This window comes from Lepisosteus oculatus, chromosome 10, assembly GCF_040954835.1.
Source record: "Lepisosteus oculatus isolate fLepOcu1 chromosome 10, fLepOcu1.hap2, whole genome shotgun sequence".
NCBI classification, from domain to species: domain Eukaryota; kingdom Metazoa; phylum Chordata; class Actinopteri; order Semionotiformes; family Lepisosteidae; genus Lepisosteus; species Lepisosteus oculatus.
Window position 1 is genome coordinate 38,064,435 of NC_090705.1, and position 21,184 is coordinate 38,085,618.

The following is a 21,184-nucleotide window of genomic DNA, read 5'->3' on the forward strand; positions in this document are numbered from 1 at the left end:
GCTTTAAAGAGCTTGTGGTTTATCATTTGTCAGAAGAGCTCAACCTAAATTTAGACAATATTAGACAAATGTTCACATGTTCGTAGACCACTTTCTGCAGATACTAAGTCCGTTCAAATTTTTAGAAGTTCACCGGTAGTTTTTTTATACTTTAGCCTCCTTCCTAGACATTCAGACAATACTAATTATACATTCCTGGTGCACTGTTTAGTTTAAAAATCATGCAATTACTGTAGAAATCTGTAATAAAGTGGGTTATTAATCCAGAACTGGAAAGAAAATAAACAATACTTTTAAAACAGTGGATTTAAGTTTTATTAGAAAAGTTATACATAACACAGCTGCTATTTTAGGAACAAGTGAACTATAGAAGCATCTGACATTCATCTACCAAAACAGTTCTTTTACATTGAATGATTACCCTTTCCATGGTAACAGTATCTACAAGGTACTTTATCATTTCAGGTTTTTTACAAAACTGGAACAATGCAGGTTTACAGGCACATAATCAAGGCTGCACTGAAACAATTGCATAATTTGAAAGAAACTCAAAAGCTAGATGGAAATGTACACTTATTTCAAAATGTGGATCTTCATGACTGAGGGTATTTACCAACTTAATTTACAAAAAACAAGGGCAGCTTTTAAACATTAAGAGCGTACACCAGGGTGATAAATGGCCTCAAATGTATTGTCTTCAAAACGCAAAAGGAATTTTTAATCATGCTTTAAAATAAATGCATTTTAAATGCAAAACCTTCACAGTGGTTGTAAGAGGAGCGTACAACTTTGTCCAACTATTCGAAAACCTTAGGAAAAGAAGCCTATTTAAAAAAAAAAAGAAAGTAGCAGGTACCTGAAAAAAGCGCGTTACTACTCAGCTACAAGATGAAGGAACATGTGTGGAATTTTTATCTTTTACATCCTTTTGTTTTTAATCTTCCAAGACTGCTGCGCTCCCATTGTCAGCTCAGCTGGTAGAGAAATACCTGCCCAACTTGACAGGATGAAACAAAGCTGCACTGTTTCTGTAGCACATGCAAGATTTTCAGAACAGAGAAAGCCCCAACACTGAATGCAAGATAGCACCTTGAAATAGAAAAGATCTAAAAAGATGTTTTCTACATCTACTGCATTCTAACTTATTACAAACACTTCAAAAGTTGAAGCTAAGCTCCCAGACTATTAAATGTGTAAAAGTTGCATACTGTGAACTAATCTTGAGATCTGCAGTACAGTTATTTGATCTAACAATGGCGCAAAACTCAGATCCAGTACCACCAAGAGTTTCAGCAGTAAGTCAAGCTGATTAACAACTGGCGATTCCAAACTGAGTGGACATAAAAGAATAAAATGGCAATTCCAGAGTCTGGGGTTATTTCAATGAAATACGATTATTTGCTTAAAACTACTACTGTTGTATTATTTCTTTACTTTGTTTAAAAAGAAACATCATTTATCCAAAAAAAGCTTATTCCTGATAAGATTCACAGCAACCCAGAGTCTTTCCCAAAAGTACAGGGTGCAAGACCAGATTACCTGATGCCAGGGCATGCACACACAACGTAAATACACAAAACATACCTGAATGTCTTTGGGAGGAGGAAGGAAATACCCATAGAAAACCCTTGTGGACATGGGCAGAACATGCAAACAGGTGCACACACAATATACCGAAAGCCAGATTTAAGCCCAGGACCCATGAACTGTGTGGAGGCAGAGTTTACTCTCCACAACACAATTAGGTTTCCTCAATGTAAAACCACTTAGGCACACATCCTGTGTTAATATACACTTAATCTTGTCTAATACACTTTTGTAACTCTATCCCTTTCACATTTTCAATGTACTACTGGAATATTGTTGCATTATTCTTCCTCACACACCTCATGAAGCATTCAACAAGTCAAGATATTTCTCGTTGTCTAACAAAGTAATCCTGAAAGGTTTCATCTGTTATCTACAAAAGCAACATTTTACTCAATACTTTGCCTTTTCTATCAGTATGTTTTCTTCTCCTTTTCAATAAAGTCAGATTAAATTCATAAAACTGAAAATAATCCAAACTTTTGCACAGAACTGTATTCTTTTCCAAAACCTGCTACTCTCTCCTTCAATTCAACAGGCAGTGTATTTGGATATTCTCCAAATAAAATCACTTGGGCATTTTCCTTGCCAAAATTATTTGCTAAAATTTTTTGGGCCTATTTCAAAGGCCAACCACTGAATCATTTAACAAAATAAATACCCTCAAAATCATACTACTAAATCTGTCAACATAATGGTTGGAGACTAATTAATGGAGAAAACTATTATAAGACCTGAATACAAAGCCTATGTCCACTGAAAGATACACATGGGTTCTATTTTACTAAATTTATAATAAGCGGTAGAATGCTTTTAATAAAAGGCTCAAAAATTTTCAATTGAACACACTCCTCATAACTATGATATAAAATCCAAGTACTGTTTATCTTACATCTTCATAAAAAACCCTTCCCACACTAATACCCAATGACCAATGGAGTTTTAACAATAGGTTAAAAAAAACGTCATATACAAACAATAAAATATTAAACCTGCAAAGATGAAAACTTGCTAGTGTACACTTCACTAGACATAAAAGAATGCCTTATATAATATGGAATCTAGGTCCAGGTGTGGCGATGATATCACTGTAAGGTTCTTGTTGTGTGAGCTCAATGGCTTGCTGCTTTTTAAGTACCAAGAAGCTGTAGAATTTTGCTGCCGCTTGTTTCTTGTTGTTGTTTCGACACAGCTCGAGCAGGCTGATGGATTCAGCCCCCGTTTTTGCCAAGGCTCTCTGCAGAAAGGGGGTAAAAAAAAACAAACATGATCAACTAACAATGGTCAGGAGCATGCCTGACAATCTTCACAGCTACTACATCAAAAATTATAGAAGGTTGCATAAAAGGTAAGTGTTACTTCACCGGGCACTTATTGCCACATCTTACTCAAAATCCTCCTGGGTTATTTTAAGTGAAGGCTCACTGGAAATTTTGTAAAACCTAGAGCCAGGCCTCCTTCAGGAATTGATTTAAGTTTTAAGTAAATAAAACATTCTTTGTTCGCGTCATAAGCAAGGCTAGGAACTTGCTATGAAAACGTCTCATGTAGGTACAAACTTATGGTAAATCGGTTTAAAATGAGAAAACTTTAGTTTGTAAAAAGTACAACCTGTAAAGGATGAGGCTACATGTTAGTCTGAGCCAAAGGTAGTAATTGAGAACTCAATTGCTGATAAGTCTTACATCATTTAGCAACATACTTGCACTCAGTGTTCATCCCTTCACTACAGGTGAAAATGGCTGACAATTGTATGATATTTTGCAAAAGAAAATACTGCAATTGTAAACAACTGTGATGAGCAACGGAATGACTATCGCAGATAACTACAAAACTGACATAAGCAAAAGTCACAGAAACCATGACTCCTGCCCCCTCTGAAAGCAAATCCCAGCCCTGTTCCTGGCAGCTTGTGGACCTGCCATACTTTGGTTAAGAATTATTTTACTGGGCTACCAATGTATTTCCTCAAGCAAGCTTTCCTGAGAGGATAGCACACAGACTGCAATCACTTTACCAACAGGCCGCTACCGCAGGTCGATGAGTGGACAAAGAGACTGCAGGTTGGTTTACCTGGAGCCCATGAAGCATCTGCTGAGTCCTCTTGTTCCACCTTCTTTCCTCCTGATCCTGGTCTCCTCCCTGGCCTTCTTCCTCCTGTGAAAGCCACAACATTGCACACGAGAACTGATCAAGTTCAACTGAAACACTAGATTCACTAGCACAACAGGTCAGAATACATGTGGAATCGTTTACCTTCTCATTATGGGAATGTCTATCTTAAATATAGTAAGTAGTAGATCAGTCTCTAACTGTTTTATAATCCAATTTAAAAATTCTGAATTTAGAAAACTGAGGTACCATCACTGCTGCAGTTTCACTACTTCCAAAATTAATCTGACGCTACATTTTTGGAGGTTTGCATGGTCCTGTTCCAGCACCTTCTGTGGAATCTCTACAAAAGGCCGTTGGATATAAGGAACTAAATTACACCAAGTAGCAGCTGTAGAGAAATGTGTCAAATGATGTCTTATAGAATTCAATACCAGATCACATCCAAATATCACACTTTGAAAACTCAAAGAATTACAGAAACAACACTGCTCTCTTGTTGCCCGTTAAAGCCAACGATTCATAGATACCAACATTTCAATCCAATTCCTTGAAAAAAAAAAACAGAAGGAACTTTTTATATTAATCCAACTAATATCAGTTTCTACAAAAATATTCTTTGTTGTGATGCAGTTTTTTATTTAAAGGTTTTAAAAACCTAATAGACTATATATGGACTATGTGAGCTTTGCGTCTACTGACGTTTTTTTTTCCCTTTCCCAACGCTACTACCTCTTCAGACGTCTTCATTTCAACTTTCAGGCAAAACTACAATTTCAGACAAGAGGTTTGCAGGTGGGAGTTTATAACTTAGTTAAGTAGCGTCATTAAATTATCCAATACCAGGCTATTCATTCAGTGCCTGGACATCTGAAGCCAAGAATACAGGGCTTGCAAAACGAATGTTGTCAACGCCGGGCGGGCCGTGTCCAGCGCAGTAGCGGCACTGGTGCCCCTCACCTCCTCTTCCTCCTCGTCGTCCTTCTCCTTCTCCTTGGTCTTCTCTCCCAGGAGGTCGAGCTCGGGGATGAGCTGCGTGATGCTCTGCGGCTCGCTGGGGGGGAGCTCCACGGGCGGGATCTCCATCTGGGGCGGGACGGCCGCCTGCTGCTCCGGCTGCTGCTCGAGAGCACCCATCTGACACAGAGCAGCCGGCACGCCAAGCAGTGGCGCCCGTCAAACAATTATTTACCCCTGCGCAGTGGCTGCTTTAAACAACTTTTCAGTAAAAAATATATATATATATTCCCGCCCCCCACACACACACACTTCTTGACAGAAGAGTGTGAAGCTTGTGAGCTGGGCATCTGAGATTTTTGGGTTTACATCAGGACAAGGGTTCAAACATGCCACACGGAGAAACCCCCCGTCGTCCCAGGTGAGTATAAAATCCCTCCACAATGTACTAAAATTAACTTCTACTTACAAATTTACTTTTCTTCTACTTTGAGACTCCACGGTACCACACTGAATGCATATCAGTGGCTATATACATTAAATTCAATCTACAGACATTTTACATCTTTTTCTTCGTATTAAAGCATATCTCACAACACAAAAGTCTATTAACGTCCTTAAAATTCTGAGAGACAATCTACAGATTGCTGAAAATCCTGGCAGGCCTTTCGAAGGAAGATGTTTGAGGACAAAACTCACAGGAAGAGCTGGCTCTGGCTCTTGGGACTTGCGCTTGATTCCTCTCTGGGGAGGGGGTGGCATAACGGACTCATCGATCGTGGTCCTGCTGCCCTCCATCGCAGACATCTGCAGGACACTGGGCTCCTCCAAGATGGTCTGATCTGGAATGTATTCATGTGTCACAGCACATTAAGAGATATCACCCCCCACCCACCTCCTTTGAGCAATTCATATTCCCACTTGGATACATCACAGGATGCTCTGAAACTCTGAGAGGATAATTAAAAGTAAACTGAACATGAAAACCTTGAGTGACAGTACTGCACTGACATTTTTCTGCAAAATGTGAAATGTGAACAAAGAACAAGTTCAAAGAGTTGTTTATTCCTCCCATCATTTACAAACTTATCTCTGAGAAATGCGTGGGCTGCTGGTAGCCCCTCACATCCTACAATCCTTCAAATGATCCTTTGACATCAAAGTTATTAAAGCTGGAAATAAACTAGATAATAAGCTAGATAATCACCTTGCAAAGCTGAGTGTGAAACTGTCAATTGAACTCTGGGACAAGTATTTTGCTCATTTCCTACTTCTAGATTACAGATATACAAGAGATTTCTGAGTTTGCAATTCAGACTTGCAAAACGGTTCTAAACAATTTATAACTGTCCCATTCAAAAAAAGTCAGATTTAAACACCACCACAACCAGTATAAGCCCATTAAAAGTGCATCAGGTGCTGAATAAGGGGTGTGCAAATAAAACTGAAGCTCCTCAGCTCACTATAAGAAAAAAAAAAGTGTGCAGTTTTCTGTGGTTGAACACACACTTCAACAAAGTACTGACATGACCCTCTGTTACAGAATGGCTATATAGTCAAAGCACCCTGACTAAACACATTTTCACAGGAGAATATTGCACCACTTGTCCCTCAAGCAAGCCAAGTCCCAGCAGCACAGATATTCTCTTCTGGCCGGGTACCCAGGGGAAACACCATTACTGGCTCTGTACTCCCCCCTGCCTTTCAATTTAGATGAGGGATTTCCTAGCCAGGGGAGAAGGCACGGCGCTCACCAATGATGTCTCGCTGCTGGGTCTGCTGCTCCTCTCTGGGCACCTCGGGGTTCTCCAAGTCCTTCAGGAACTCATCCAGACTGTCAGCCTCCCCACCCTTCCTCCTCTTCCTCAGCTCGTCTGGGACCAGTGGAGTAAGGCAACGGGTAAACATCTGGGGAAATAAACCAATGCACAAATAAAGAACCTTCAGAAGCACTCCTCAAGTTTACCGACCTGAACATTTTATTATGCGACACACTTTACAGCTACAGTGCGCAGCTCTCACCGAAAGCCTCCTGGGAAATGACAGGAGTTGCCAACTGCATAGTGCAAAGAATCCCCGTCATAGCAGTCAGGTGGCATGATCCCAGTTCGAACCGGGAACCAGTGTCTGGCCTACCGACACCGCAGACAGTGTCTTGAGGCTTTATTAGCAGAGCCACTCAGAACATTTTGTTTTACAGAGATATCGCATCAGTTATGTAATTGACCAAGCACTAACCCACATGGATTTACTGCAGATTTTCCCCACCAGGCCTTTTCATGATGTCAGTGCGGCGAGACATTTTTAAAAAACAACCAATGTTCTCCACCCACATATCAACGTAGAAAAGGCTGAAATATAGCGCCGTGCACCTTGAGTAGTCTGTTGTTCCACAGAGGCTGTGCTGGCAGGGAGAACAGTTTTTCCACACCGCCGGTTTCCTTCCACATCATGAGCTTTTTAGTAGGAGGAGCCAGATCCAGAGTGGTGACGATGTCAGAGTAGTCACTCAGCTGAGCACGGATTGTCTTGCTGTCCAGCTCCTTCACGCTGTCCACAATCAGCTTCCTCTTCCGCTTAGCTTTGGTCTCCTTAACTGTGGGACACAAAGATTTTCAGGATTTCATTCATGCGCAGTCCGTGGCATTAAACGTAAGAGGGGAAGAATAAAATAAACTTGCTTACCAGTGATATCTATGGGCTCCAGGGCAAAAGCTTCTTCCTCGTTGTGAACCAGAGTTGCCTGCTCAGTCTGGTCAGTCATAGTTGGCAGGGGCTCCACCGGATCCACAGAGTCTGGACTATCTGGCCCACCAGCTTCAGCCAAATAAAAACCATCAGCCATTGAGATGACAAAATTCACGACAAAGCCTCAAGTACTGCCCTCAAAAAACTGCTCTATCTATCATGAGAATCAGGCATGCAAAGTACAGGTAGTCCTCGACTTAAAACATGTGACTTACGACCATGCGCACTTACGACAGCCGTCCCCTTTATTGTATTACTGTGCAGTACTGTGTATTATTTTCGTGTCCTGGCGTTTGGTGGTAACGTCTAACATTGATGACATCATCAGCCTGCGCGACACCGTGCTGCCTCATCTTATTGTTTGGGTGCTTAGCGAGCAAAAAAGTGAGTGTTCTGGTGCCAACAGGAAAAAAACGAAAGCAAAAGACAACAGATTTAGAAATGAAAGTGGACATTATAGCGCAGCGTGACAATGGAAAATCGGTATTGACAACTGCAAGGGACTTTGGCCTTTCTCATCGACAATATCCACAATATTAAAAGACAAGGGAAGAATTTGTGAAGCAGTGAAAGGATCAGCGCCTATGAAAGCTACAATAATAACGAAAAAAAGACAAGGCCCTGTTCACGAAATGGAGAAATTATGAGCGACTTGGATGGAAGATCAGATCCAAAAGGCTTAAGAAAAATTAGTGGAAAAATATAACAAAGCCGTATTACACAGTGTAGCATTTATGCATACAGATTCTTTACACATCCGTATGGTTTGCGTAGGTTCGCGATTTTCGACTTACAGCGGGGTCGTCGGAACCTAACCCCGTAATAAGTCGAGGACCACCTGTACTGCTTTTGAACACAAAACCCATTAGCCCGTTTGCTTCTTTAAGTTCCTCAGGGAGTCCTCCTGGTTTTTCGGTGGAGGCAAGATGCTTACGGGACATGTTATCGAAGTCGTCGTCGTCGTCATGGGCATGCTCTTGAGGCATCATCACGCCGCTTTCAGCCATCGCTGGCGGGTCATCGAAGATACCGCCCCCATCTTCATTACTGAGGAGCTTGTCCACTGCGAAAAAGGTATCAGACGGGGATTCAAACCTCACATGCATCACCCCTTCTAGAAAAATCTAAATTATCTTTAAACACCTCACCTTCAAACCTTCACTCAATGATGGATTCATTTCCTTTCAAAATTCTCCCATTTACAGACCCTGTTCTTTTCACACCCCTCCCCCAGAAATCCCCCTTTTGGACTTTTCCTGACCTGCTCTGTCTTTATTTTCACTATGCTTTGTATACCTGCTACTTCCTTCCCTCACCCTCCTACCAGAAGTAGGCTCAATAGCCGACTCATTATCATACAGATGATCTAGAACAAAGCATGCACTTGTACTCGATTGGGTAAATAAAATCTATTCTGAAACAAAACAAACAAGCAAGACACTCCAGTACTATGTTAATTCCAATCGCAGTTTATAACAATATTTTAACAAAAGTTCTTCATGCATATGCAGCAAACCCCAAGAGCGAGTGGAGCATTTTGTTTTCAGATGAATAGGCCATACTGGCTACCCACTTCCTAAAAGGCGAATCAACTTAAGATAAGAGAAGATCACTTTATTAGCCATATACAATTTCTTGCATTAGGAATTTGTCTTCTCGCATACCCCAGCTTGCTCTCCTCAGGCACACAGATGGGGAGAGAGAAGCTGGGGGTCAGAGCGCAGGGTCAGCCATTTATACAGCGCCCCTGGAGCAGTTGTGTTTAATGGCCTTGCTCGGGTGTCCTACGGAGTAGGATTCCTCTGCCGGCCGAGGGATTTGAACCGGCAACCTTACAGCCACAGGAGCAGATCCTTAGCCACAGAGCCACTGCTCCGCCCCTTAGGTGTAAAAGGGGCAGGATGAATAGGACTGCCAAAAAAGAAATTGCCATTTTACCCAGCATTCCACCATCATTGCCCATGGGGTTATCCCCAAAGCTGTCGTCTTTGTACTGGTCATCGTACTGAAGGTGGTTGGACTTCTCATCGTTCAGCTGGCTGGCGTGTGGCTCAGGCTCCAGCAGCAGGTTAGGGGCCGTGGCGCCACTGATAATGTCCACCTCAAACGCGCTCTCTTCGCGCATCATCTCCCTGTCGTCCATGCCAAAGTCAGCTGAGACCAAGAGACAACAACAGCCCACGTTTAGCTCAGGCAAGCATGTCAAGGATTGTTCACAGATTTATGCATCTACCAAGTAGGGAATGGACAGTTGTGTGGACCCCTCCAACCTGCCCCCCTGAGAATCACTGCTACCAGAGGGTACCAGACTCCACATTCATGTACAGGAGATTAACCACCAGCAAGAAGAGACGAACATCACCTATCAATAGAAAACCAAGTTGGTCGGTTACTGAGACAGCCCAGGCTCGAACCCGTGACACCTAGGTCATCGAGCTCGTTTGAGTAACCAGACACAGTTGGGATTCAAGTCAAAACAAAATCAATGATGCCCCCCAAATCCAATAAAACTACACAATTCAGGAGTTTAAAATACGGATCAGCATAAATGGGGTTTGCAAGAACACTAGGCGTCAGTGAACAGAGAAAACTCCCGCAATCAAAACAAAAAAAATAAAAAGTAAAAATCTACTTAAGACTAGAACACAAAATGACATGCTGAACTGTTCAAAGCTTTTCTATAATCTTGAACCCCCGTTAACAGAACACTATTCTGTTGCGTGTTAATTATGGTCTTAATATTATTTCCACAATACCAATAAAGCACTTATCACAGAACTAACTGCATGTCGCATTTATAGTAAAGTATCCAAGATGTTTTGATGTTATTTTACACCTTGGTAAAATTTAATTGAATTAAGTTCTTTGCTAAACTCCCAAGGGCACGCGAACCTTGCAAATTTTAATTTCTGCATTAATCAAAGATCAAAAGCTTTACATTTTCTGAACTCCTGCAAAAGATTAAAAAGCAAGGCTTGAATTACATACAAAAATCATTTTCTTGTAGAAGGCTGAGATTTCCCACTTCTTCTCGCATGGTGATTTCTTCCACCCTGCTCTGGTTCAATGTGAACTGCTGCGCTACATCAATGTCACTTGAAGAAAAAAACATTAATATAAATTAATTCAAAATATATTCACAACCTGGTGCCACTGTAACTATTTTTGGTTACAAAACCTGAGAAAATTCCCCTAATTGGATCAATATCGTTGGACTAAGAAGCGAATTAATAAAAGCAGTTAATATTTATATCCACTTCCTTCACAGACATAAGGAACAAAATATTTACTGTAATAGTAAGACAAAAATAAAATGGTCTTCATTGCAACACCAGAACATCTAAAAGAAATGTTGGCAGCGTGGTGATAATCCACTCCTATGTTTATTAAAAAAAAAATCACTCACTCTAGGTCGGGTAGCGGCTGGTCAAAATCATGGAACTCTTCAGGCAGTGTGATGGCATTGTAGGCGGCCTCTCTGTTCTCCTCCGGCAGATCCACAACCCCTAAAACACACCCGCAGATTTTAGCGGAGGGACGGACGGGCTGCAACTATGCTTAGCACGAAGTGTTCAGAAAGACCATAATGACAACCTCGCCTTGAACTGAAAAAAAAAATCTGGAACTGCTCAATTCTTTCAACTCCACTTCTTATGAACGCTGCCATGATAGGAATTTGATAAGCAGGATGACCTGGCTCTCCAGCACCAAACTGGACTATGATAACTGCTCCCTTTTTTGAGGAGCCCACAATAATGCCTCCCAATCTGCAATTCTAGGATTGAGGCAGATGCAAACTCAGACTCTGCGCCAGAGGTCTTCTGTCATACGTTCCCTGATAGGACCAGAGCAAACCACCAATGAGGAACAATGTTATTTTAAACTAAGCTTAGCTACACTGATCCAAATAGTATAGTCAACACATCTGTATTAACAGTATCTCTTGGATATCTCTCCCAAAGAGATTGATCAGCCATGTCTGTTTATCATAGCATAATATTTTATATATACCCTGTAATGGTATATTTGGCATATTTTATTATTATACTGATAAAAACTATACTGAATTCCAGTGCCAGTCAGTGTTCCAACTGGGTTATTCCTAGTAGCCAAAAGGTACTCTTTACCTAAAAGTTAATTCAAGCCACCAACTCACAACACTCTATTACTAAATTAAGCCATAAAACATTTTAAAATATCATCTTTTCTTATAAAATACTAATTTGCATTTAAGAACAAGACCCAGTACGAGAATTCAGAAACACCAACATCCACAGGAATAAAAAGTGACTTCCACACCGACAGGATTTTTAGAAAGCGCCTCACCTGGACGAAAAGCCATTTTGATCTTAATGAACGCCTCATTACAATCAGCAAGGAGGTATTTGGCTTTCCTGTGGTAGATTCTTACAACGCCCAAGAGGAGATGGCCAGAAGTTCTCAACGCCATTTTCACCTGAAAAAGTTAAATGACATCAGAGGTTCCATTTCAGGACTGCCCGGACACAATGAGACGCAACCATTACAAGCAACCAGTTTTTCCCCCAATCATAACACAAAACCACTTAACAGTTTGCTTTGAAGAAAACTGACAATCAGAAAGAAACTATTCACCATGACACAGTAAGCCTACAAGATTTCCCTTTCCTCAGAGCCGTCACTTTGTCTTCTAAAGATTTTACTTCAGAGAACAATTTTTTATTTTCAGAAACTGGCTTTTGACGGCTTCAAAAAGGCACGATGCTTAACCTTTGGAGAGATGATGCTTTCCACACTGCTCTCCAGATTGCACTCGAACACGTGTGCTTTGGTAAGCTTCTTATCCCAGTGGGCCGCAAGCCAGATTTTGGCCAACGGCCCCCTCTTGCTGAGGACAAAGTGGGCATAAAACATTGTCCCAGCTCCTTCTTACGCCAAGAGGAAACTGCAATCCTGCAAAACAAAACGAAATGTTCGTTAAAAAAAAAGTTATATTTCATTTTATTTAAAGTTGTTCCAAGATTAAACATTGGTGGTTCCGGGGGAAAGGCTTTGAATATTTTAAATGTTTCACACAGCGCAGAGATTTGTGACACAAAAATGTCTTTTTGAAATATGAATGATTTTTTTTGTTATAACTTCACAAAGAACTCTTTTTATAATAGTTTTTATTTATAATGTGCAAATGTTAGTTACCATTTCAAGAAACCCAACACAGTAATGTAGAAATTAGGACACACCGTTGCACAAAAATCTGATTTCCAGAGCCGAATGCTTTCTAGTAAGACTTCCAGCTTTAAACATTTTGCGATACTTAAATAAGGCAATCTTGCAGAGCAATGAGCTACAACTTTCAGTATTTTTCTACATCAGTAGTAAGGGATCTTGATTTAGTCAGATAAAAGTAAGAACTAGAAACATGTCATGACCCAAGACTCTACCACATTCATTTTATTCTGTATCACCAAACATTTTGTATTATTCACATCACGCACATGGAATGAGCATATGAACAGCTCCAAAGCTTGTTTTGGGATAATCTCTTTACTATTTGTAATGTACCACCAAATCAATACATCACAGCTGCAGCCATCTATCTGGTGCAAAAAAGTTAACTATTTTTCCAGTTTTGCCAAAAGAGCTCTTACAAGCCCCAATCTGAGGTTAGAGATACTCTGCATGGAAGTGTAATCTTCACCTCTGTGGATTTAACACTGGTACTCCTCTATACACAAAGCATGCCCACTCACAAGCAACCAAAAGAGTGGGTGTGATACTGTCACTGCATCCTATCCACCTCTGATCCTTGGCCATCAAGGCAGACCCAGTCCTGACGTCACAAATATGCACAACACACAGCAGCTTCACACAGCATTTAGACAAGAGCTCTTGAGAAAAAAAACTGATTAGGAAAATGACAGACATGTTAAGGAGGGGTGTATCTAAATAAATCCAAGTGAATTGTGTAAACATCCCTCGTTTCTAGCACCTAACGCTTCACAAGAATAAAGTTCACTGAAGAGACAGATTTTCTGTGATTCTAATCAATGTAAAAGTGCAGCAGAGAAGAAACTAACATGAATATACAAAACAAAGGGCAAATGGTGGAGCAAAACATGACCCAAGATACTGCACGAGTTCAAACATCGGTCACATGATAGAAAGTGCATATTCAGAAATCAGTGTAACTCCTCAATTGTATATTTACAAACACACACACAGGGCTCTGACAAAGCCACAAGCAGGCTACAATGACAGGTACTATTTTTAGGCATCCACTTGATTTTGCTCCTACTAGTTCAAAACTTAATGCATCAAATTAATTACCAACGGATTATGGAGCTTACTGCTCATACAATTATAATATACATTTGCAATTAAATAAGCAGAGTTTCTTACCTCTGCTGTATTACCTTCATGGGGTACTAACAAAAAATACCTGTGGGCACAGTAATAAGAACAATTGCACAAGTAGGCCTACTCCTGTGACTGCAGATGTAACAAGACAAAGAATTTAGCAAAACACTGTATTGTTGTATCTTTGACATATTCTATTTAAAATGCATGCTTCACTAACTGTGCTACATAAAAAAAGTATATATAATTACATATCGCTATACATTTTAAATTTGCTTAATGGCCCTTATTTCATTAGAATTCTGGATGCATCTACTTTTCCACTCTTTATACAGCTCCAAACCATGCTAAATCCATCCAAGTCAAATGTAATTGCTTAATAATTAAATCACTATTAAATGTAAAGTCCCAGAATTACTCCTCATTTGTATTGTATCTTGTGCACTTTATAATGACTTTATAATGACTATTGGCTGCATTTCAACTTTCTGATCTGCTCTGCAAAAGAGCACAAACAAAGGTTCCCTTCACAGTTACATGGTCAATTAATTCTGCCTCGCGTTTTAAGCAAATCAAGAGTGGCAATTCTTCTAAATTTAATTTAACAACTTCAGCACATAAATCGTTATACAGTCACTCTGCAACTTGTTTATTAAGAGTCTGCTCACTTATTACTACCTAACCAGCTCTTAAAAGGTAGTCAATTTATGATGCACAGACACAGGGTGGAATCACACTACCAAACATTCATGAGAACAGTTCTAGCAATCAGTTACAGGTGCATGGCTGATAGCAGTTACACATATGATTTGAAATTAAGGGCTAAACGTAAAAACATCAAACAGAAAATTTAAATCCATTAGTCTCTAATAAAGCACCCACCCAGAACAGAAAACACAGGTGTCACCCAGGATGAGGGTGGGGAACCACTGAAACAGAAAACTACCTCTGGATACTGACAGCAAAGGCATATATACAAGGTTTTCTTTAAAGCTTTTTAATACTTAAATCAAGTAGCTATGAGCTGTCAAACTCGAGTGATGGGCTAAATGGCTTCCTCTTGCTGGAAACCATTATGTTCTTATTTGGATTAAAAAATGTAACAGCTACAGCCAAAACTGGTAACATTCCAGGGCCTTCAGGATACCACTAAATACACAACTCATTTTCATTAGCAGGAGATGTTTAATGCTCAGTTTCCAAAGAACTACCAAGACTGTAATTAAAATATTATGTGTTTTTTGTCATTGTACCACAAAACGAGCATCAATAATAATTCCTAATCTGAGGGGATTGCTATAGACAGACAAGGAGATGGGAGATGAAGTCAACCATGTAACAAAAGTGACAAGATTTGATCTAAGCATATAAAATCCTAATGTGACTTTAGGGTCAACCCAAGGTAGTACTGCACACTCTTTAACAAAACTGTGGAAAACAAAAAGGGAATCCATTTGTGACAGAAAACAGGAGGTGTTTTTTGGACAAAGATGTTAAGATGTATGTTTAGGTGGATCATTTGTACTTTAATTTTACTTGCCAAACCATGAATACAAACCATAATTTTACCCAATTTTGTCTTTGCATCCCCTTTGTTTCTATAGATCAGAAAGAACAACAGATGTAAAACTCTGTTACGGTCCTTAAAACGATGCCATGTTGAGTCTTGATCGATGTACACATATCAGCTTGCATTCCTGCATCTTGCAAAATAAAAATTAACCTCATGGAAATAACCTTATCAAGTCTTCTGGAGGTTATATACTGCAGTGTTATAAAGGTCCCTGTTGCTTGTTTGAAGACATCTAGTTCATTAAACAAGACCTTTCTTTTCTAAAGCTGTGATTGTTGTCTCTTAAAATGCCAGATTTGAAAGCACTTTCTACCTTTGATCTCTCCTTTCCATAACTTTACCACTAAATGAAGCGTATAACTGTGGTTTATTGGTTGGGGTCACATGCACAATTCTCCAATCTGTGGGTACAGTTTCATCCCTTAACACTGGTATGTTCAACTCTTATCTTCCAAGGGCAACTCGCCCCTATTTCTCCAACTTCTCAAGAACAAGGTAAGGCTTCACCTTCTGCAATGAAGCAAAAACTACGCAATAAAAGACTAAAAACTAGGAGACCACTTGACATCCAGGACAAGAGCTGTGCACCTCTGTCTTAGCAGGAGATGAAACATTGTAGAAACGCACACTGAATAACATCTCTCATTTCTTTAATTATGGCATCATCAATCCTGATGATTCCTCAATGTTAATCCATCCAAGTCTATATAAACCTCAGTGCCAATTACACAAACAGTACTGACTGGTTATGGAAGGAGAAATGTTATCAAGGTCTTCCACTGTAAACACATTTTCACATGCATGAAACACATTTATCATCTTCTGTTACTAATCCCTTGTTGAGAAATTATTGAATTCTGTTCTACTACCCTTTAATGGTACAGTAATGAAAACAATCTGCATAATATTTCACTTCAATTACAAACTATTCCAATTTCCCTTTATACAATAATATATTTTCAGATGCTTCTGCATTCTCCTTCAGTTCAGACTTTCCCAGACCTCAATTTGTTTAGAACCTTTAATGTTGTTTTAAACATACACCCACCCTTCCACTAATATGAACCCTTCCTTTTCCAGTTCATTGCTTGCAAGCTCTGCCTCAAGACTTCATAGCCTTTTTTACTAAAATCATAAACCTTCATTTCAGACTCAAAATGCCAGAGTAAGAAGGTACACATCAAGGATTACCAACAATCACGGTTTCCCATTGATTCTACCAGATCTTTTCTCTTAATTATATTCCGATTTGAAAAGATTAGGTCAATTGAGAAGCACTCTGTTTCAGCAAACAATCGATATACCAATCTCTACTAGTTTATCAGTGCTTTTCAAAAAAACAGCACATATTTAATTAACAAAAGGTAAAAAAAGCACAGCAGACTGAACCAGTAGACCATCATTAGAAAGTGGGGAAAAATGTGTTTAAAAATTTTAATTGAGAAGTCCCTCAAGGATCTTCGCAGCGTGTTCCACAGAAGACGTTCAGCACACAAGGAACCATAGTGTGCAGAGCAGGGGTGCCCATTACGTCGATCGCGACCGACGTGTCGATATCAAAACAGCTCTGGGTCGATCTCGTCACAATCTTAAAATATACATGGTCGTTTTAATTCAAGGGTGAGGTAAATTCAAGATAAGGCTGACACGGGCCTTATCCTTATTCCCACCCTCTTCTGTCTGAAACAAGCAAAATTAACCTGATTGACATTTTGAACTGACTTGACAGGCTTACACAATGAACTTAATTTAGAGCTGCAAGGGAAAGACAAGAATGCGATCGATATGATCAGCACCGTTAACACTTTCAAACGAAAAACAGGATTGCTGGCTTCAAAAGCTACAACGGCACGGCCTAATAAGACTTCCCAAACGCAGTATCCGAGCTGGAAAAGACAGGGAAAAGAAACTGCAGTTTGACACAGCGTGCCACGCGGTGCAAATTGAACACGTCTGGTCGGACTTCGACAAACGCTTCTAAGACTTTGCCGTACTTCAGCCGACTGCGACTTTCGTGCGTTTTCCCACTTGGAGCAGAAACGGATGCTGACGCACTCGCCGCCAAAACCGCCCGTTTCACCTTGATTCATCGGCACAAAAATAATACATTCAGTCATATTCCTATAAGCACGTATATGTAATCGAACCTAACTGTTGTTAAGGTTATGTATTGTAATATTACGGGGCCGCAGAAAAGTACTATCATTTGAATGAAACAATTACCGATCCGTGGATGTTGTTGACTTGCCAAATACAAAAGGAGATCTGAAGCTACAAAAGTGTGGGCACCCCTGGTGTAGAGAATGGTCCACAGAAGAATAAGGGCAGAATAACAGAGGACTCAGACGGTCCAACTTCTTATAGCCAGTTTTTGCATTAAAAAAAAGTGAGAAGTGCTCATGTACTGTCAACTCAAAACAAAAACATCCCTAGAATAAAAAGAAATTAAAGTGTACTTTGAAACAATAACACTATTTACAGGCAGTTGGACCTGAGTTTCCCCAAAAGGCCCGAACCCAATCAAGCATTAATGGAATAATCTGAAACAACATCAAACAGCATTTCCCACATACATCAACCAGGCCTGAATCGATTTAACTTTCTTGTGGAAGAATGGGGTCGGATCCTTCCTGCAGAGCTCCGCTGACGGACTCGGATGCCATGGCGAGAAAAGGCTGTGCTGGCCACACGTGCCGAGCTCGTACTGGTCGCCATTTTCCTGTCCACCCCTTTACCTCGATGGGTAAGGGGCTGCAATAGCCTTACCTTGACGTACCACTATTTCACCATCAAACGCCCAGTGCAAGGGTTGCACGTGGAAAGATGAGATGTCCCTGTAATCTGGTTGTGCCTTTGCTGCTACCGATTGGAAAATCTATACAAATGAAAGTTTCGCAAAAAAAGATATGCACTCTTATACCGATAAGTAACTCCATCTTGCATATTCACAGTAAGGAAACTTATGCATTTGTGTTCGTGACTTGGGGTATTTTGTGCACAGATTAGCTGGACACATGCTATGAATGCATTTGACGGTATCTCATCACAGATAATCTATTGGTTTCTTAAACATTGTACATTGAGCTTCACCAATTACACAGTCAGAGCATCTTCATGCAATTAACTTAACTCTTGCCTGTTTTGTAACTTGTGCACAACTACAGGGTGTCAACACCAGCAGTTCAATACAGAGAGAGCAGTCCTGCAAAAGCCAACAGAATCACACCTTACAAGTGACAAATCAGGAGGCACGGAAACCAAAACAGGCAGAGAACCACCACAGCATACACCTCGTATTAAGTCCTTAGAACTCACATTTCCCAGTTTATCCCATGAAGACATTACATGGCCCGTACCCTCTCGCTTCTGTTCTCAAGACCACAGGTTGTTTTTGACATACAATCCTACATCAATACTCCTTCAATCCAGTCCTTCCAAAATAAAATGTGTAAACAGTTCAATATTCACCCCTGTCATTCTGCACAAGAGCCATGTTCGTTCATTCCTGAGCGGTTACTTGGTAAATACAGCAGGCAGAACCATTAACTTGGCTTAAATTTATTCCAAGAGAGCACCGATTCTCTCTGCTGTGAAGATCTGGGTGTGACACTGAAGAAAGCAGGGATGTTAGCCTGGGAACACTACAGGAAGAGAAACCAGAAATCGCCTGGATACTTCACAGTAGACACGAAATAATGAAAAATAGCACACCCACACTCCAGGTAATGAGGGGGGGACTCAAAACAAACACGCACAATGATGTCCTGCATTTACAGCCATATTAACAACGTGAAGGAAAAAACATTAGGTTAGTAACCAATATTAATATTAATTTGTACAGTACCTAACAAACACTGCCTAAATAAAACCATGTCTGACACTCTGGGGCGGGGGGGGGGGGGGGGGGGGGGGCAACTTGTTTTTCCCATCAAACAAAACTTGAAAAGCACACAGACATCCTTACCACAGGTCGGTGGTCCTAACCGTGCCCAGACCACCAGCAGAAACAGCTGCTACAGACGGGCCGGACCGCAACGCCTCTCGCGTTCGCGTGTAAATACCGCGAGATGTTGCGGTACCGGGCTTCTCACGCGTGGGAGAAACCAGTGTCGGATTTGGGAGCTCTCCTATCCCTGGGGCCATTTTTCCACGATTCCTTGATCATCCCCGACACGTCAAGTAAAAAAAAATGTGTTCCGAGGGGTGGCCCACCTCTGACATCAATTCCTTCCAAGCCCTGGCATCTTATCCCCAGAGGTCGCAAACCTTAAATTAAAATTAAACTGCACTACTTGTGTGTAAGTCTCCAGACTAAATGTCCCAAGTAGCAACACAACGGGAAATCCCTCTGTGTACCGGCGTTCCGGTGTGAGGGGGGAACAGGAGCGACAGGAGTCGCTTCTTGATCTACAAGCTCTGCCTGACAGCGCGTTTTCAATTGAACTTTGCTGCAGTTCAATACACTTCCCGGACTTGGGGGATCGCTTTGATCTTAAAACCGGCGAAGGATCTTTCAGAACCGGGATGGCGAACGTTCCGGATTCCCGAATCTGGGCTGCAACATTCCTTCCGCTTTACGTTCGACTGCTCGCAGTTCGGTCCTGCTGTCGCGCTTTTTAAACGCAGACCCCACACGCAAGTCTTAGTGGTAATTCGTTCGCCCAAGTTGGGGAAAAAAAAACCACACACACACAAATATCTGGTCATCAATAAACGGACGCGGTGCCGTTAAACTCGCTTCATTAGCGAAGCCAACCATGTCCATTCCGTGTAATCACATGTCCGCTTTTCGAACTCCACTTTAAAGTCTTAGAAGCGGTGACACTGGAAAACGCCGCCTTTTGTTTAAGACGAAAACTCGATCATGGGGGGAAAAAAAACGCAATTGTGGATTTAAACAGACACAATACTACTGCCAGGGCGAACGTGGGCCGATGAGCTATCCACGTACTTTCCTGTCGTAAGAAGCCCACCCATGGTAGCCTGCGGTCGGCGCCTAATCCCAAACAGAGCTTGGTGTGGGAGCGGTGCTGAATTTCGCTGTACTACACAAATTGTGCACGCTTTAGCTGTCACAAAAGCACCAGGTTCTCTGTTAACTAAAAATGCGAAGTGGCTCTCTCCCAGTCGGAACCTCTCGCTGAATTCTACACGCACAGATATTGCCAAATATTAACACTACGACGACAGGGCCCAAAAAAAGCAACTTCCCAACGAGCTCCTGCAAGATAAATGAGCGAAGACACCCGGAATTTACGACAAGCATAAAACACATAAAAGAAAAAACTAACTTGTAACTTCGTCCATCTAGAGCGGGAGATATGCAATACGAGCCCCGGTTATACCAATAATCAATCTGCTCCGTAATTTGCAAGCAAGGCAGTATTTTTCTTTTTTTTTTAATTCAGCGGTCGTCTGCCGAGAATTACAACAAAAAAAAAACACCACCGGGCCTCCAAAATAAGTATAACGGACACACTTATTTTTTTTCGTAATTTCCATTTTTAAAAGCATTCCTTACCTATTTATGCCCAATTACCGTATTCCTTTTTTGGCGGCCGTACAATACTTTCCTACCCCTCCTCCTTCTCACTGATTCACTAAAACAAACAAGATGGCGCCTGCCCTCTTTCCTCTTCCTCCCGCCCAAAGTCTGCTTTTAAATTCGCAGGATGTTTACAGTCAAAATTTCAGCCCAGTGGGGGCGGGTCTCCGCCTTTGACTGACGCCACCCGTGGAACAGATACTGTAGCCGACTGCGTGGAGGTGTTGTCTCGCTGGGTCACTCAGTAACCAGTCCTTACTCTTAATCTGTATTGGGGCGCCCGTTCTGCAGTCATTTGCAATAAAAATCGTTTTGCGTTTGAAAAC

General features: G+C 41.1%; 1 protein-coding gene across 1 annotated transcript; it reads right to left on the reverse strand.

The window, feature by feature from the left end:
- Nucleotides 1–291: 291 nt before the first annotated feature.
- rad21b (RAD21 cohesin complex component b) lies at nucleotides 292–20,958 on the reverse strand. The gene is made up of 14 exons (XM_015356998.2): nucleotides 20,835–20,958; nucleotides 12,154–12,336; nucleotides 11,731–11,860; nucleotides 10,811–10,910; nucleotides 10,393–10,499; nucleotides 9,343–9,558; nucleotides 8,339–8,467; nucleotides 7,342–7,473; nucleotides 7,029–7,252; nucleotides 6,411–6,564; nucleotides 5,356–5,498; nucleotides 4,660–4,836; nucleotides 3,661–3,744; nucleotides 292–2,824 (listed from the first exon to the last, which is right to left on the reverse strand). Exons 2-14 carry the CDS (start codon nucleotides 12,295–12,297, stop codon nucleotides 2,633–2,635), a joined length of 1,932 nt encoding a protein of 643 aa, XP_015212484.1. The 5' UTR covers nucleotides 12,298–12,336; nucleotides 20,835–20,958; the 3' UTR covers nucleotides 292–2,632.
- Between the last annotated feature and the right edge of the window lie 226 nt (nucleotides 20,959–21,184).